The sequence below is a fragment of the Osmerus eperlanus genome, chromosome 10 (assembly GCF_963692335.1).
Source record: "Osmerus eperlanus chromosome 10, fOsmEpe2.1, whole genome shotgun sequence".
Taxonomy (NCBI): Eukaryota; Metazoa; Chordata; class Actinopteri; order Osmeriformes; family Osmeridae; genus Osmerus; species Osmerus eperlanus.
The window spans coordinates 1,409,776-1,424,068 of NC_085027.1; the positions used below are offsets into that span (position 1 = coordinate 1,409,776).

The 14,293-nt window shown below is 47.5% G+C and overlaps 1 protein-coding gene across 1 annotated transcript in view; it reads left to right on the plus strand.

The window, feature by feature from the left end:
- LOC134028275 (spondin-1-like) overlaps positions 1-14,293 on the plus strand; it is a 28,890-nt gene that overhangs the window by 7,946 nt on the left and 6,651 nt on the right. The window contains exons 3-4 of the mRNA XM_062471743.1: positions 901-1,024; positions 1,850-2,062. Of these exons, the coding sequence (XP_062327727.1) occupies positions 901-1,024; positions 1,850-2,062 (337 nt within the window). The remainder of the gene's footprint in view (positions 1-900; positions 1,025-1,849; positions 2,063-14,293) is intronic.

Genomic DNA, 14,293 nt, shown 5'->3' on the forward strand with positions numbered 1-14,293 from the left:
AAGGTGATTAATAATACTGGCTGTGGGGTGGTGAGTGTTCGTTGCTGCAACCTTCTCTCCTGGTGGGAGGGAGGGACTTAAATAAGGAGCCAGTCCAGTCCATCCCTAGCATAGCATAGCCCAGCCCAATAGCATAGCCCAGCCCAATAGCATATCCAAGCCCAATAGCATAGCCCAGCCCAATAGCATAGCCGTGCCCAATAGCATAGCCCAGCCCAATAGCATAGGCCAGCCCAATAGCATGGCCGTTCCCAATAGCATAGCCCAGCCCAGCCCAGCCAACCTGCTGTGGTGTTTCTCTGGCAGTGACATCACAAGCTTCCGATTGTTTTAAAACAAATTGCTCAGTGTTCTCTAGCGGGGTTGTTTTGGGATAATGAACCTCAGTTATGTATCAGCCAAGCCTGGACTGGGCAGTCTGGCTATGAATATCCACCACAAACAAGGAGATTAAAAGATCTGGGAGAAGATTGATCGGTAATTAGGCTATCTTCCAAGCCCGGAGAAAATAATAAAATAAAATAAAAAAGCAGAGCTGGACTGTGATTAAAAGTTTGAGGAGACAGTATGAAAACAGGGCTGGTCAGACTCGAGGACTAATATGGTTCTGAAGTGTGTTTTGTGTTCCATTCAACCTTCTGCTTTAAAACACTGGAACCTTCTCAAGCTCACCAAGCAGCAAGAAATCTATTAAATCACACCCCACTACATGGCCCCTTTCTGTTATTTGCAGAAAATCCGACATGACAAGAAAAACCAGGAGGTGAACAATAGAGATCTCTTTCTTAGGCCGGTTGAACACCATCTTTTATTCTTTTCATCTCAGACTCGGCTCCTGAAGTACCTGGTTGTTTTTGTGGCGTTGGCCTTTAGTGATCTTTGTCTACTCTGGAATGTCAGTCACGAAACTCCTGGAGGCAAGACGAGAAAAAGAAGATCGAGGAACGAAGCGACGGTGCAACCTTGCAGCGCCTCAGGGTCTCCATGGAAACACGTGTCCTGGAACACCAATGTCCTGAGTCAGGTCAGGGTGGCCTTGTCCATGTTTAATGAAAGGATTGTACGCACCAGGCCTGATTGTAGCGTCCCGTCCAGTGTTAGGTAGAGTTGATGATGGAGAAGTTTAATATTATATGGGTTATTAGAATGGATAATGGTCACGTGATTATGTAAAGATTGGATGGCTTCTGGCTTTAAGAGGTCATCAGTGATGATATGGTGGTTTGCCACCTGCTCTGAGTAGACGCTGCAAGCGCTTGTGTAACTGACGCTCCTGTTTTCAGGCAGGTGTTGGAGAAAGGAGCAGCCAGACGGCTTGTCTACTGCCTCTGTTGTTGTTCTATGCAGCAACTTGCAAACACCACTCCTTCAAGGATTGAAGAAGTCTGTCTGTCTATGAGTACCTGCCTCTCTCTCTCTCTCTTTCTCTCTCTCTCTCTGTCTCTCTCTCTCTCTCTCTCTCTCTCTCTCTCTCTCTCTCTGTCTCTGTCTCTGTCTCTGTCTCTGTCTCTCTCCTCTTCTTTCTTCTCCTCGCCTATTCTCTGTAATGGAGACAGTATCCTGGATACAGTCAGAAGGTAGTTCTGACTTTTGCAGCGCAGCATCTAAAGGTCGCGGTCATTAACACCAACATCATTCTGCAACTCTCCCATCTTCCTGTATTCGCCTCCCACTCTACCCATCCCCCCCTTCCCCCTTCCTCTCCTGCCCAACCTCCTCCCCCCCTTCCTCCCCACCTACCCCCTTCCTCACCTGCCCAACCTCAGGGATTTCATGCTTGAGAATTTGGCGCCGAATAAGTTCTGACATGCCCTCCTCTTCCTCTGTGAATTCCGAATCCACACTTCAGGCAACGAAGGCTTTTCCAAGCACAGTCTGATGCCTTTCAAAGCTTCTCTAATCGAAGCGGAGCTGTTCTCTGGGAGCCAGGCCCTCGTGCCTGCCGGGGCTGTCGCCACGCCAGCCGTGCCCAGTCTCTCACGAAGGCTGCGTGCGTGCAGGAAGGTTCAGCACGGAGAGCCCTCTCCCGCCTACCTGCCTGTCCCAGTGAAGCTGGTGGTGGGTGGGTGACATATGTCTCCGTGACAACCCTCAACATCCTGTGTCGTGCTGGTTCTGTAAAAACTCCTGTTCTCTGCTGTTCCCTAGTTCTACCTCATCTCTCATCTGCTTGTCTAATTAAAGATAGCTGAATGTGGAACAGATTAATGCTGCTGAGATGACAGGAAAACACACACATTACACACACACACACACAAGCACGTTACGCACACACACACACACCAGCACGTTACGCACACACACATTATACACACACACACCAGCACGTTACACACACACACACACTCTCTAAGCTGAGTGCAACATGGTTGGCATTTGAAAGCCAATTAAAGCAGTCACAGAGTCACACATTGTCACGTAAATCCTGCGCACAAAGGTGCTTAGACACACACACACACACATTACACACACACGCACACACACATTACACACACACGCACACACACTTTACACATACACGCACACACACATTAAACACACACGCACACACACGCCAGCGCGCACACGGACACACACACACACACAGCTGACAAAGGGACGCATACATAAACACACTAAGCCCGCACACACACACAAACGCAAACAACAGTAGATTCTCCAACTCCCCCTCCGCCACCCTCGCTCTGAGCCAGAAAGAGTGATTCAGTTTATGAAAGCTTTCCCTTCTTTCCGCTATGCTAATTAGAGATTAGCCAAACAAATTCAATGTGCCACAGAGAATTCTCTTTGAGTTCCACAGTTAGCATCTCAACAAGGCGCCCCAACTTCACCAGCTTAGATAGAAGCAAACAGCTCTGAGAGAGAGAGAGAGAGAGAGAGAGAGGCAGAGAGAGAGAGGCAGAGAGAAGGAAGGAAGGAAGGAAGGAAGGAAGGAGGGAAGGAAGGAGGGAAGGAAGGAAGGGGAGGAGAGAGAACAAGTGTAAAAGAGCCCTGGGGTCTGGAGCCAAACTATTCCTCAGCAGGTCCTGGGCTCTTTACAAGTCCTCTGTTCTCCCCTGACACTGTCCACATGTTCTCCGTGACAACGGGGGGGAGGGAGGGGGATTTTGACCTTGGACCCTCTGGGCATCGGGGGGGGGGGGGGGGGGGGTGACAGGAGCATGCTACTGACAGTTTAAGCGGGCTCACTTCAAGCACGTAATGTCACTGTTTAACAGGGTCAAGATCAAGCTCAAATACGCATTAGGGAGAAGCCTGATCATGCGGTAATGTCTGTATAAATATTCATAAGTGTCCTTGTGAATTCCTCCCCCCACACTCTACTATCAGACGGAAGCGAGTGCTCTGCTCTAGCACCAACCCCAGAACACCTATACACACATACACACACTCACCTACACACACACAAACACTCACACAACTCAACCTCCACAGAAAGATGAGAATGTGTTTCTTGTCGGTGTCTCTTTGTCACAGAGGACAATAAGGAGGACAGGAGACTGCAGGTATCACAGTTTCATCAGGAAAGAAGGGGAACAGAACAACGGAGAGAAAGAGGGAGAGAGGGAGAGAGAGAGGGAGACAGAGGGAGAGAGAGAGAGAGAGAGAGAGACAGAAGGAGAGAGAGAGATAGAGGGAAAAAGAGAGAAAGAGAGATAAAGAGAGGGAGAGATGCTGAAATAATAAGATGAATTGTTTATGTATGGGAGAGCGGGGGTGCGGGGGGTGTTGGTGGAGGGTGTGCGGGGGGTGTTGGTGGAGGGTGTGCGGGGGTGTTGGTGGAGGGTGTGCGGGGGGTGTTGGTGGAGGGTGTGCGGGGGTGTTGGTGGAGGGTGTGCGGGGGTGTTGGTGGAGGGTGTGCGGGGGGTGTTGGTGGAGGGTGTGCGGGGGGTGTTGGTGGAGGGTGTGCGGGGGGTGTTGGTGGAGGGTGTGCGGGGGGTGTTGGTGGAGGGTGTGCGGGGGTGTTGGTGGAGGGTGTGCGGGGGGTGTTGGTGGAGGGTGTGCGGGGGTGTTGGTGGAGGGTGTGCGGGGGGTGTTGGTGGAGGGTGTGCGGGGGGTGTTGGTGGAGGGTGTGCGGGGGGTGTTGGTGGAGGGTGTGCGGGGGTGTTGGTGGAGGGTGTGCGGGGGGTGTTGGTGGAGGGTGTGCGGGGGGTGTTGGTGGAGCGTGTGCGGGGGGTGTTGGTGGAGGGTGTGCGGGGGGTGTTGGTGGAGGGTGTGCGGGGGGTGTTGGTGGAGGGTGTGCGGGGGGTGTTGGTGGAGGGTGTGCGGGGGGTGTTGGTGGAGGGGGTATGCCCGGGCTCTGTGACGCTGCCGACTAGGGGTGTCATCGATCTCTCCGGAAACTTGTGGATTGTACTTCTGACACCAGAATTGCACAGACATTATCCCACCATCTCTGAATATAATTAAATTGTCCTATTACACAAAACCTTAATTCATCGTAGGGATATTTCTTGCAAAATAAAATGCCAAAGTTAAGGTTGAAATTACATTCTTGGCATTGACAAATGCTGTTTTTTCTCTCCTGCGACCGACGGCAATGAGATAATTAATTTGAAACAGATGTTGTGTTATCGAATAGCATATTTTAATCAGGCACCCTTTCCCCTATTCCCCAAGCAGCGTGTTTCCTGGAAGAAGGTTCAAATCCTGCTCCTTACGCCTAAATGAGGAGGGGAGGAAGAGGGAAGGGCAAGGGGTACTCACAGGACAAGACCAGTGTTGTGGACTCTCCTAGACTGATCCTACAGTGTTGTGGTCTCTCTAAACTGACCCTACAGTGGTGTGGTTTCTCCTAGACTGACCCTACAGTTTTGTGGTCTCTCTAGACTGATCCTACAGCAGGGCTCTTCAATTAGTTTGGAGCTGGGGCCGGTTCTTGAAACTGAAGCAAAGTCAGGGGCCGGAGGATATGAGTAATCACGGTAACAAATAAAGAAATTACAACAACATACTGAAGGAGTCAATATATTATATTTTGTAAGTGCATATAACAACATATGCCCAAGAGGCCGCATAGGCCCAAGGATTCAAAAATCAAACCAGGTGAGCAATAACCAAGCCATATTAACAGACAATTGGAGAAAATGCAATTAACTAACAAAAATGGAAGACTAAGGGCGGTGGGGGCCCCTGGGCTTGGGTCATTTTCGGGTCCTACCAACTATACATGACTTTAAATAGAACAAAATGATACATACACAAGCTACTATATGTATTTAGAGATCACGATTCTGAACAAACAACTAAACAAAATAACATTATTTATGTGAATTGCTGAAGTCTATTTAAAATGTTTAATTAATCTGAATTATTAAAAAAAAACTTGGTTTGAATGCATGATTCAACTACTCAAATACTTCACTTGTTTCATGGATGAATCAGCATTTTTGAACGAATCTCCTGAATTAACGAGTCAATGACTAAATGTTCCCCAATGCCAATTATTTTTTTTTAAGTTATTAAATTATTGAGCTGGCTAAGTTGTATGAGCAAAGAACATCTTTCCTTGGTATGAGCCTGTACAAAGTGTCTGAAATAAGTAACAACTAGAGAGGGTACAATTTCTGGGGAAATTGTAGGGTGTGCTTGCTTTCGTCGGTTGCACAGGGGTCCGTTTTTGAATGACATTTTTACAACTGATATTTCTGTATATTTTATATAAAAATGCATACTTATTATTTATAAAGATTACATAGATTTAAAAGCTTCTTTTTTGCTGCTCATTTACAACTGAAAATACGAGTGAAGTGTAGAATGAAATAGATGTCTTCTCATTTCCCCTGCAAGAGGCAGCCTCATCGTTGAATCAAAACGAATAAATATGGCAGACCGGTCTAAAAATTGACCTAATCTCTATGACTTAAACGTCATTTTAAGTTTTTCCCTTCTCATTATATTTTCAGGCATTTAGCCTACTCATTGCATTCATTCATTAATAAAGAACCCCCTTTGAAGATTATTCTACTACGTTACCCGGCAGTAGAAGATGGAATCGCGATTCAAACAGTACCATCTGCTAACTGAAAATATGCCCCCCAAAACGTAAATAAGCTTGACATTTATTTAGTGGAAAATCGCTCATTCATAAAAAGCTCACTGGTAGCGATCATTGTCAGTAACGACGCCAAGTGCGATATAGCCCTGTGTGGAGAAGCTGCCCCGGTAAATTGTACTACTACGGTACAGTACTAGACTAGCGTTACTGCTGTGTTCGTCTCGGTAGCGATTGCGTTGGTTGAATTGTTTTTAACGTTCCGTTGTACGGTTTAGGCTGAAATTAATTATTTTCATGAACAGATTGACAAAGTTTAGGCTGGGGCAATGAAGTTCAGGATAGTAGTTAGATAGACTTTTGATTTAAGTAAGGGGAGTGCCGAACATGTTCTGTCGCCGTTTGACTTCCTACAGCTGTGTAGATGTTTTTGTAGTGTCTCGCGTAGGCTACAGCGTTGCAGTGATACACTGGATTGAAACCACAGGTAATGATAATTTCACCCACAAATCGTTTACTTGTAATCTAATGTCATAATAAATCCTACAACGAAAATGTATATGTGAGGAATGTTTATTTTAACGATTGAAAACAGATACATCATAGACCACTGTAGTATGTGTTGCCCGGGCAACACAGGCTAATGTCATGATGCTAATACTTCAGTGAAATAGTAGACTACTGTTTCCGAAAGTAGATGTACTTCCTTAATAATATCAGCTTATACTGTACATTACACATCACAATTGTGTGTCATATCACAAAGTAAAATGAGTAAATAGTTATCACCCTGGCCTCTTTGCTTGTGGCGTTTCTGCAGCTGCCTTGCAGTAAAGCTATAGTTAGCCTAGCTATGCCCCAAGTTAACAGATGCGAAACGAATGTTCTGCCAAAGGTAGTCACGCGTGTTTTCGTGACGTTAGTGACGTAGTGACGTTAGTAACGTCAGTGACTGTGGCTAGCAAATTAGCCACCGTTAGCTTCACTTTTTGCCACAAAAACTTAACTTAAGCCCAAACCATGCAACGGAACGTAAATTCCAATACAAGCAACTCAATCGCTACCAAGACTAAACTTTTGACACCTACGTTGTCTATGTAGGCCAAATATTGACTGAGTTTTAGGGGGGCAAAAAGAAATAAAAAAAAAAAATATATATATATATATGTGAGAGAACAAAGGTTGTGCTCTCGCCGAAGGCTTGAGCACACCCAATAACATCAGGGACGCAGTCACGCAGTCAAAACCTCTGTTTACAATTTTGAGAAATTTTACCAAGCTAACATGTAATTACAACAATGAGTGACTTCAATATTTCTTTTAACCTATTTGGAAAATGTTACTTTTCTGAATTTACTGTGTCAGTCAGTGTCACGTAACCGCTCATCTCACATCCCATTCGATTCACCTCGCTAGTCAACCTAGCTCTACTTCAGACTGCGGCCAACACATAAAAATCTTGATTTGGGGACAATGACATGGCTCGATAGCTGTCTAGTCTTGTTGTTAAACATACTGTCAAATTATAATTACTGTTTGGAGAATATGTCAACTTTGATGCGATCATCTCACATCCATTTGCTATTCAACCCGCTACACATGCTGCGGCCGTACTGTAGCCTAGTACGGCCGATACCTTGTTCGTGAAAACCTTGATATTGATTTGGGGACAATGACATGGCTTGTTAGCTAGCTAGTCTTCTTGTCAAACATATTGTCAAATTATATTTACGGTTTGTCAACCGTACACAATGTTCTTGTCTATGAATCTTGCTAGCATAACTTAGCTTTCTGGCTAATAGCTCAGTCCTCCGCTGCACGTAAACGGGCAGGGCCCCCTACAGGACAGGGCTCATGGGCTGGAGCCCAGTCAAGCCCAATGGTAAGTCCGGCCCTGGTCACGAGTGATTTTTTATTTTTTTTGTCATAGTCACGAACTGAATGAGGTTACCGGACCACACTCCGGGGGCCAGTCCAAAGCTGCTCGGGGGCCAGATTCGGCCCGCGGGCCGCCTATTGAAGAGCACTGTCCTACAGTGTTGTGGTCTCTCCGAGACTGACCCTACAGTGTTGTGGTCTCTCCTACACTGAGCCTTCTGGAGTATAAAGATCTGAACATGGGGGTCTTGATTGTAAGTTCTCTTTCTCAAGTGCAGGGGAATATAACATTGGCGTATAAGAGAAAAGAGTGAAAGTAAGAGAGAGCATAAGAGAGAGAGACAAAGGGAGAGGGAGGGAGGGAGAGGGAGGGAGTGGGAGGGAGGCGATATGCAGACAAACAGTGTGAGCCATCATTAGCTGGTACTCTTACTGAGGTCCATCAACGCAGACAGACTACCCTCTCCTCCCCCCCCTAATGAGTTGTCTGAGAAGCCGTCCCTCAGCCTTCATTGGCCGGGTCGAGACAGGGATTATAGATCCACTATTGTTTCCTGTTCAATTAGCCGGAGACGGCTCCGGAGACGACAGGCTCCCTGAAGAGCTAATTGGCTCGTATCTGAGGCCGGGGTGAGGAGCTAGCATGTCGCGCTACGCTGCTAATGGCAGCTCTCTCCTAAAGCTCTCTGTCAGCAACTCAAATGCACTTCCTGGTTGAGACCTCGTAGATTTTAGATACGCATTCCCTGCTCGATTATCTATAGACGATTTTCTACCCCAATGGAGATGGACAATAAGGTTTTTATATATGAGTATATGAGAATATAAGTTTTTATTGAATAGATGGAATGTATGTACCATTATATGCTACGCTATATTGAATTTATATGATAAAAACAAATATATATACTGGCAAAACTAAAGGGTAAAGGCCCAGGAAGTGGGTGCGAGTGACTGCTGACCAGGCGGGTGTGTGCCCCAGAGCGGAGGCAGTACGGGTGGGATTCAGCTGATGATCCAGAGGGGGAGAAGCTGGAGGAAGCTCCAGGGATGCAGCTCTGGGGAGGTCGGAGGGGATGAAGACAGTAGGTGGGCTCACGTCTTAGAGAGAAGCCATCATGAGATGCAGAGATGAGGTCAGAGATCTGGGGGAGAGAGAAGCACATCTGGTCAGAGGGCAGAGTTCTGTTTTGTTGAACCAGAACCGCCTAAAAATGCAGCTGCCTGCAAATGCTTGGAAATGTGTTCAAATGCATAAAGGGGAAGATGGGTCTGTATTAAGTTAATTAGTGAGAGTGACTCATGCCAATTTAAACCTAGAGGACCCTTGATCCAGAAATTGATCGACTTGACTTTTCTTCATGTTTGATGTTTGACATTTGAAAGTGTGAAAGTGTGCGTGAACACCAAAGCCCTACGCACCGCAACACTTGAAAGCCAGGAGAATACTCCAAGAATGTCCAAACTGCTTTAAGTTTTCAACTGATGTTATTCCGTGATTATTTAAAGTATTCCTGTGCTGTGCGATTGTTCTTTTGTGTAAAAGGTTTTGCAGGAGAAGTTTGTGTGCCGTGTCGGGACTGGATGAGTGTTTTCTCCAGAAAAACATTACAGAAACACATTACAGAGTCCACAGAAGCAGGCCGTCGCTCGATCAGATAATCTGCCGTCTTGTCGAGTGCATCCTCAAAGCCCAGATTGATCCATGTAATCATCTGTGTGCCACAGAGCGACCAGCGTCTACACCAGGACAGCGTCTGTTTGTTGATGACACATCACATTTTTTTTCTTTAATTCGACTGCTCGAAACGATTTAGCCTTTAAGAATGTAGCTGTGAGGCAGACACTGAAGCGGACAGGATGTTCCTGTGTTGGCTGAGGTTTGTGACAGGATGTTCCTGTGTTGGCTGAGGTTTGTGACAGGATGTTCCTGTGTTGGCTGAGGTTTGTGACAGGATGTTCCTGTGTTGGCTGAAGTTTGTGACAGGATGTTCCTGTGTTGGCTGAGGTTTGTGACAGGATGTTCCTGTGTTGGCTGAAGTTTGTGACAGGATGTTCCTGTGTTGGCTGAGGTTTGTGACAGGATGTTCCTGTGTTGGCTGACTGAGGTTTGTGACAGGATGTTCCTGTGTTGGCTGAGGTTTGTGACAGGATGTTCCCTGTGTTGGCTGAGGTTTGTGACAGGATGTTCCTGTGTTGGCTGAGGTTTGTGACAGGATGTTCCTGTGTTGGCTGAGGTTTGTGACAGGATGTTCCTGTGTTGGCTGAGGTTTGTGACAGGATGTTCCCTGTGTTGGCTGAGGTTTGTGACAGGATGTTCCTGTGTTGGCTGAGGTTTGTGACAGGATGTTCCTGTGTTGGCTGAGGTTTGTGACAGGATGTTCCCTGTGTTGGCTGAGGTCTGGGACAGGATGTTCCCTGTGTTGGCTGAGGTCTGGGAGGTTGTTGTCCTGTTCGATAGCTGGTCTGAGCCGTGAACTTTGACCCCCCTGAGGCTCAGGGAAATCTTCTTGCTGGGTCGGAGCCAAACTTGCTTTTCTGCTGAATCATCCTGTACTCATGAGCCAGCAGCCACTCTGTTCCTCTGTGTGTGTGTGTGTGTGTGTGTGTGTGTGTGCGCGCACGTGTGAGTTTGTGCGTGTGAGTTTGTGCGTGTATATGTGTGTGTGTGTGAAGGGGGGTCTCTGTGTGGGTGTGGTTGTTTGTGTTGGACTGTGTGTGTGTTTAGTGTGTGTGTTTGTTCAATGTTTGTGTGTGTGTCTTAAAACTCACACATCCTTGATCAGCTCTGCCCTGCTTTTAACATCAGATCATTCCCAACTTTTTCTTCCTAACTAATGGTGTGGATTCTCCTGTGTTGGAAGATTACAACCCCCCGCCTCGATGTTAGTTCATCTACATTCCATTCCCTGTGTGTGTGTGTCTGTGTGTCTGTGTGTGTGTGTGTGTGGCTATAAACCTGTCACAACTACATCCATGCCATAAACTGCCTCAGGATGAGTTAGCGTCTGGGTGAGGTGTTGTTAGCGGGACTGGTAATGTGTATGTTAGATTGCAAACCAAAAAAACGGATGTGCGAGTCCTTCCTGACATTAATTGAGTAATGCAGTCTTAGCAGATGCATTGCGGGCCAAGGTAATGATCTGTGGCGCACTTTGTCATTAAGCCAATAAATGCGTGTGTTACCGGTCATTAACCCTAATGGCAAAGTTGTGTGAAGCAGCAACACCAGCAAGTTTATTTATGGAAACATGTTGTTTGTCCCTGGTGAGTGAAAGGACATCTTTGTTTTTCTCTCTCTCTCTCTATATATATATACATACATCCATCTCTTGCTCTTGCTCTTTCTCTCTCTCTCTCTCTCTCTCTCTCTCTCTCTCTCTCTCTCTCTCTCTCTCTCTCTCTCTCTCTCTCTCTCTCTCTCTCTCTCTCTCTCTCGGAGAGCCAATCTGTCATTTATTAATGTAATTTGAACTTTAGACTTGATGAAGTTGATGAGTTTCTTGTGCCTCTCTCTCCTGTCCTTTAAAATGACCCCTGGCCTTCCTTAATTATCTCAGGACACAGATAAGTAATGACATTCACACTTTATGAATCAAAAGGAAATTGGATCTCTAGCTGGGGAGTTAGACATCCAAAAGTAATCTGACTAACTATCCACAGAAGGTGTGTGTGTATGTGTGTGTGTGTGTGTACGTGTGTGTGTGTGTGATAGCCTGTGGCCCAGGTAGTCTTGTGTAAGCTGTCCGCGTCAGTGGAGAAATTGGTCTGATGTGATGTGTGGTGTAGATAGAGACACACCTGGAGCTGTAGCTCTGAAAGGATGGGGGGGGGGCGGCAAGGGGGGAGGGGGAGTAAGGGGGGAGGGGGAGTAAGGGGGGAGGGGGAGTAAGGGGGGAGGGTGGTTGTTTGTGTTCTACTGATGAAGTTGTTCCCCTCAAGAATCCACTTAACAGGTGTAGCGAGTTGCTCATCACCTGTGGAGGCTGTAGGGGTGAGAGAGGAGAGGGGGCGGAGGGAGGTTGGAGGAGAGGGGGGTTGGAGAGAATGAAGATAGAGAGGAAAGAAAAAGGGAAGGGAAGGAGAGGAGGGAGAGGAAGGAAAGAGAAGGGGGGATGAAACAGAGGGACTTGAACACAGGAGACCATCACGTGGAACGTTGCAGGCTGAGCTGGAAGGCAGCTTTTGTCCTGTGCGTTTACACAATGACCTGTGACGCGTACCTGCACTTGTTCTGAACACGCAGCATGGCCATGCGACACACTCGATCTGAGGCGTCCTAATTGATGCATCAGTCACTGGTTAGATGGGAAATCCATCGCTCCTTGTCACCACATCTTTAATCCTCGCCTGATAAATGAGTTTCTGGTCGGATGGCTGAGTTGGAGTAGAACAGGACAGAACATAACATACCAGGAGAGAGCAGGAGAGAGGCCAGACTACACCAGACCAGACTACACCAGACCACACCAGACCAGAACATCTAGCCTCGCATTCTCTAGACAACTCTTGTGTAAAGCTTCCTATTTCCCTGGTATAAAACTGTCTGATGTTGTTTCACGCCGGAGACGAGACAGAAATATTCCAGCAGAAAGAGAAGACAAGTGGAGGTGAAGAGCCTCCCTGAGACTCAACATCCCTCCCCTCCTCTCTCTCTCCTCCTCCCCTCCTCTCTCTCTCCTCCTCCCCTCCTCTCTCTCTCCTCCTCCCCTCCCCTCCCCTCCCCTCCCCTCTCCTCTTCTCTCCTCCCCTACCCTCCCCTCGTTTGTAGAAAGCACCCAGATGGCAGCATCATCAAACCTGCTCGCCACGCTTCCTGTCCTCAGCATCCTGTCAGAACCCTCCTCAGCGCTTACACGCAACTTCTGGCTAAATAAGAAACAGCATATTTTCCCTGTCATGTTCAGTGAATCTGCATGCTCAAAAACAAACACTGTGGCAAATGCAGCGCTGCCAGCCTCGCATCCACATGAAAGCCGTGTTTGATGCGAGCGCAGGCTCCGACGGCTCCACTAATGTTCTGTCATCTCGTCCGCCAAGCAGAGGGCCGATCCTGGAGAGGAGCCAGGGTGTCAGAACCAGATAGAGGAGCTAAGGCGGAGTCAGGTGGCTGAGCGGTTAGGGAATCGGGCTAGTAATCTGAAGGTTACCGGTTCGATTCCCGGCTGTGCCAAATGACGTTGTGTCCTTGGGCAAGGCACTTCACCCTACTTGTCTCAGGGGGAATGTCCCTGTACTTACTGTAAGTCGCTCTGGATAAGAGTGTCTGCTAAATGTAAAATGTAAATGTAAGGCGGGTTTGCTCTAATTGTGTCTACTTGCTTCCTGTCTACTTCCTGAGTATTTCATGTGCACTTTGTGTGATCCCACGATCTAGAATGTCTTGGCTCTCAGGGTTAGTATTAGCCTGAGAGAGTGTTAACGAGAGAGTATTAACCTGGGTCAGTATTAACCTGAGTGAGTATTATCCTGGGTCGGTATTAACCTGAGATAGTATTATCCTGGGTCAGTATTAACCTGAGTTCAGTCAAGACACTTACGTGATTGATTTCACCATTTATTCATACACATGACAAATGGTTTAACATAGGTGGAATGGTTGTACATGGGGAAGCGCTCCCTGCCTTCACTGCAGCATGCATGACATGAGGCAGGGAGCAACAAGTGAAATCCCCCACGGGGAGAACAGACAGACCACATGGGGGAGAAGGGGACGGTGGTGGGTGGCAGCAGCGCAGAACACAAGGTAATCGAGGACGCGTGTGCGTGCATGTGTGCGACTTTATAGCACCGCCTATCAAGCTAAGCCTATGGGCTGAGAACACGGCGAAGGGTGATATGGCGCGTGCTGCCCGAGTGCCGTGCCTGAACTATCTCCGCCCATATAGTATTATCCTGGGTCAGTATTAACCTGAGATAGTATTATCCTGGGTCAGTATTAACCTGAGATAGTATTATCCTGGGTCAGTATTAACAAGAAAGTGTATTCACCAGGGTTAGTTTCAGCCTGAGATAGTTAGTCTGGGAGAATATTAACCTTCAGAGAACTTCCATCGTGCGCTGGAGGCGGTGGGCTCTGTCATCTGTCTCCCCAGCAAGGACGCCCGTCTACAGCCAGTTCCTCCCGTGTTCCTGGGCTACATTCTCCCTCAGTCAGAGAGAAGATGTGGGAAGTAGAGATTTCCTCCACAGGCTTTCGTCTCCTTTACTGTTGAACTGGAGGATGCACTTAGAGAACTTGGTGAGGATGGATGTGGCAGCCAGCTCTCCAGGGGCTGAGATGTGGGCACACGCTGGTTTATTGCCGTCGCTAAGTGCCGTCACAGCCCTGTTTCTGGATTGGAGACGCCATCCCTTATCGCGTTTGTCAATTTGGGAGACCTAGTGCATCGTGGTCATTACTGCCAGGCCTCATCCCTC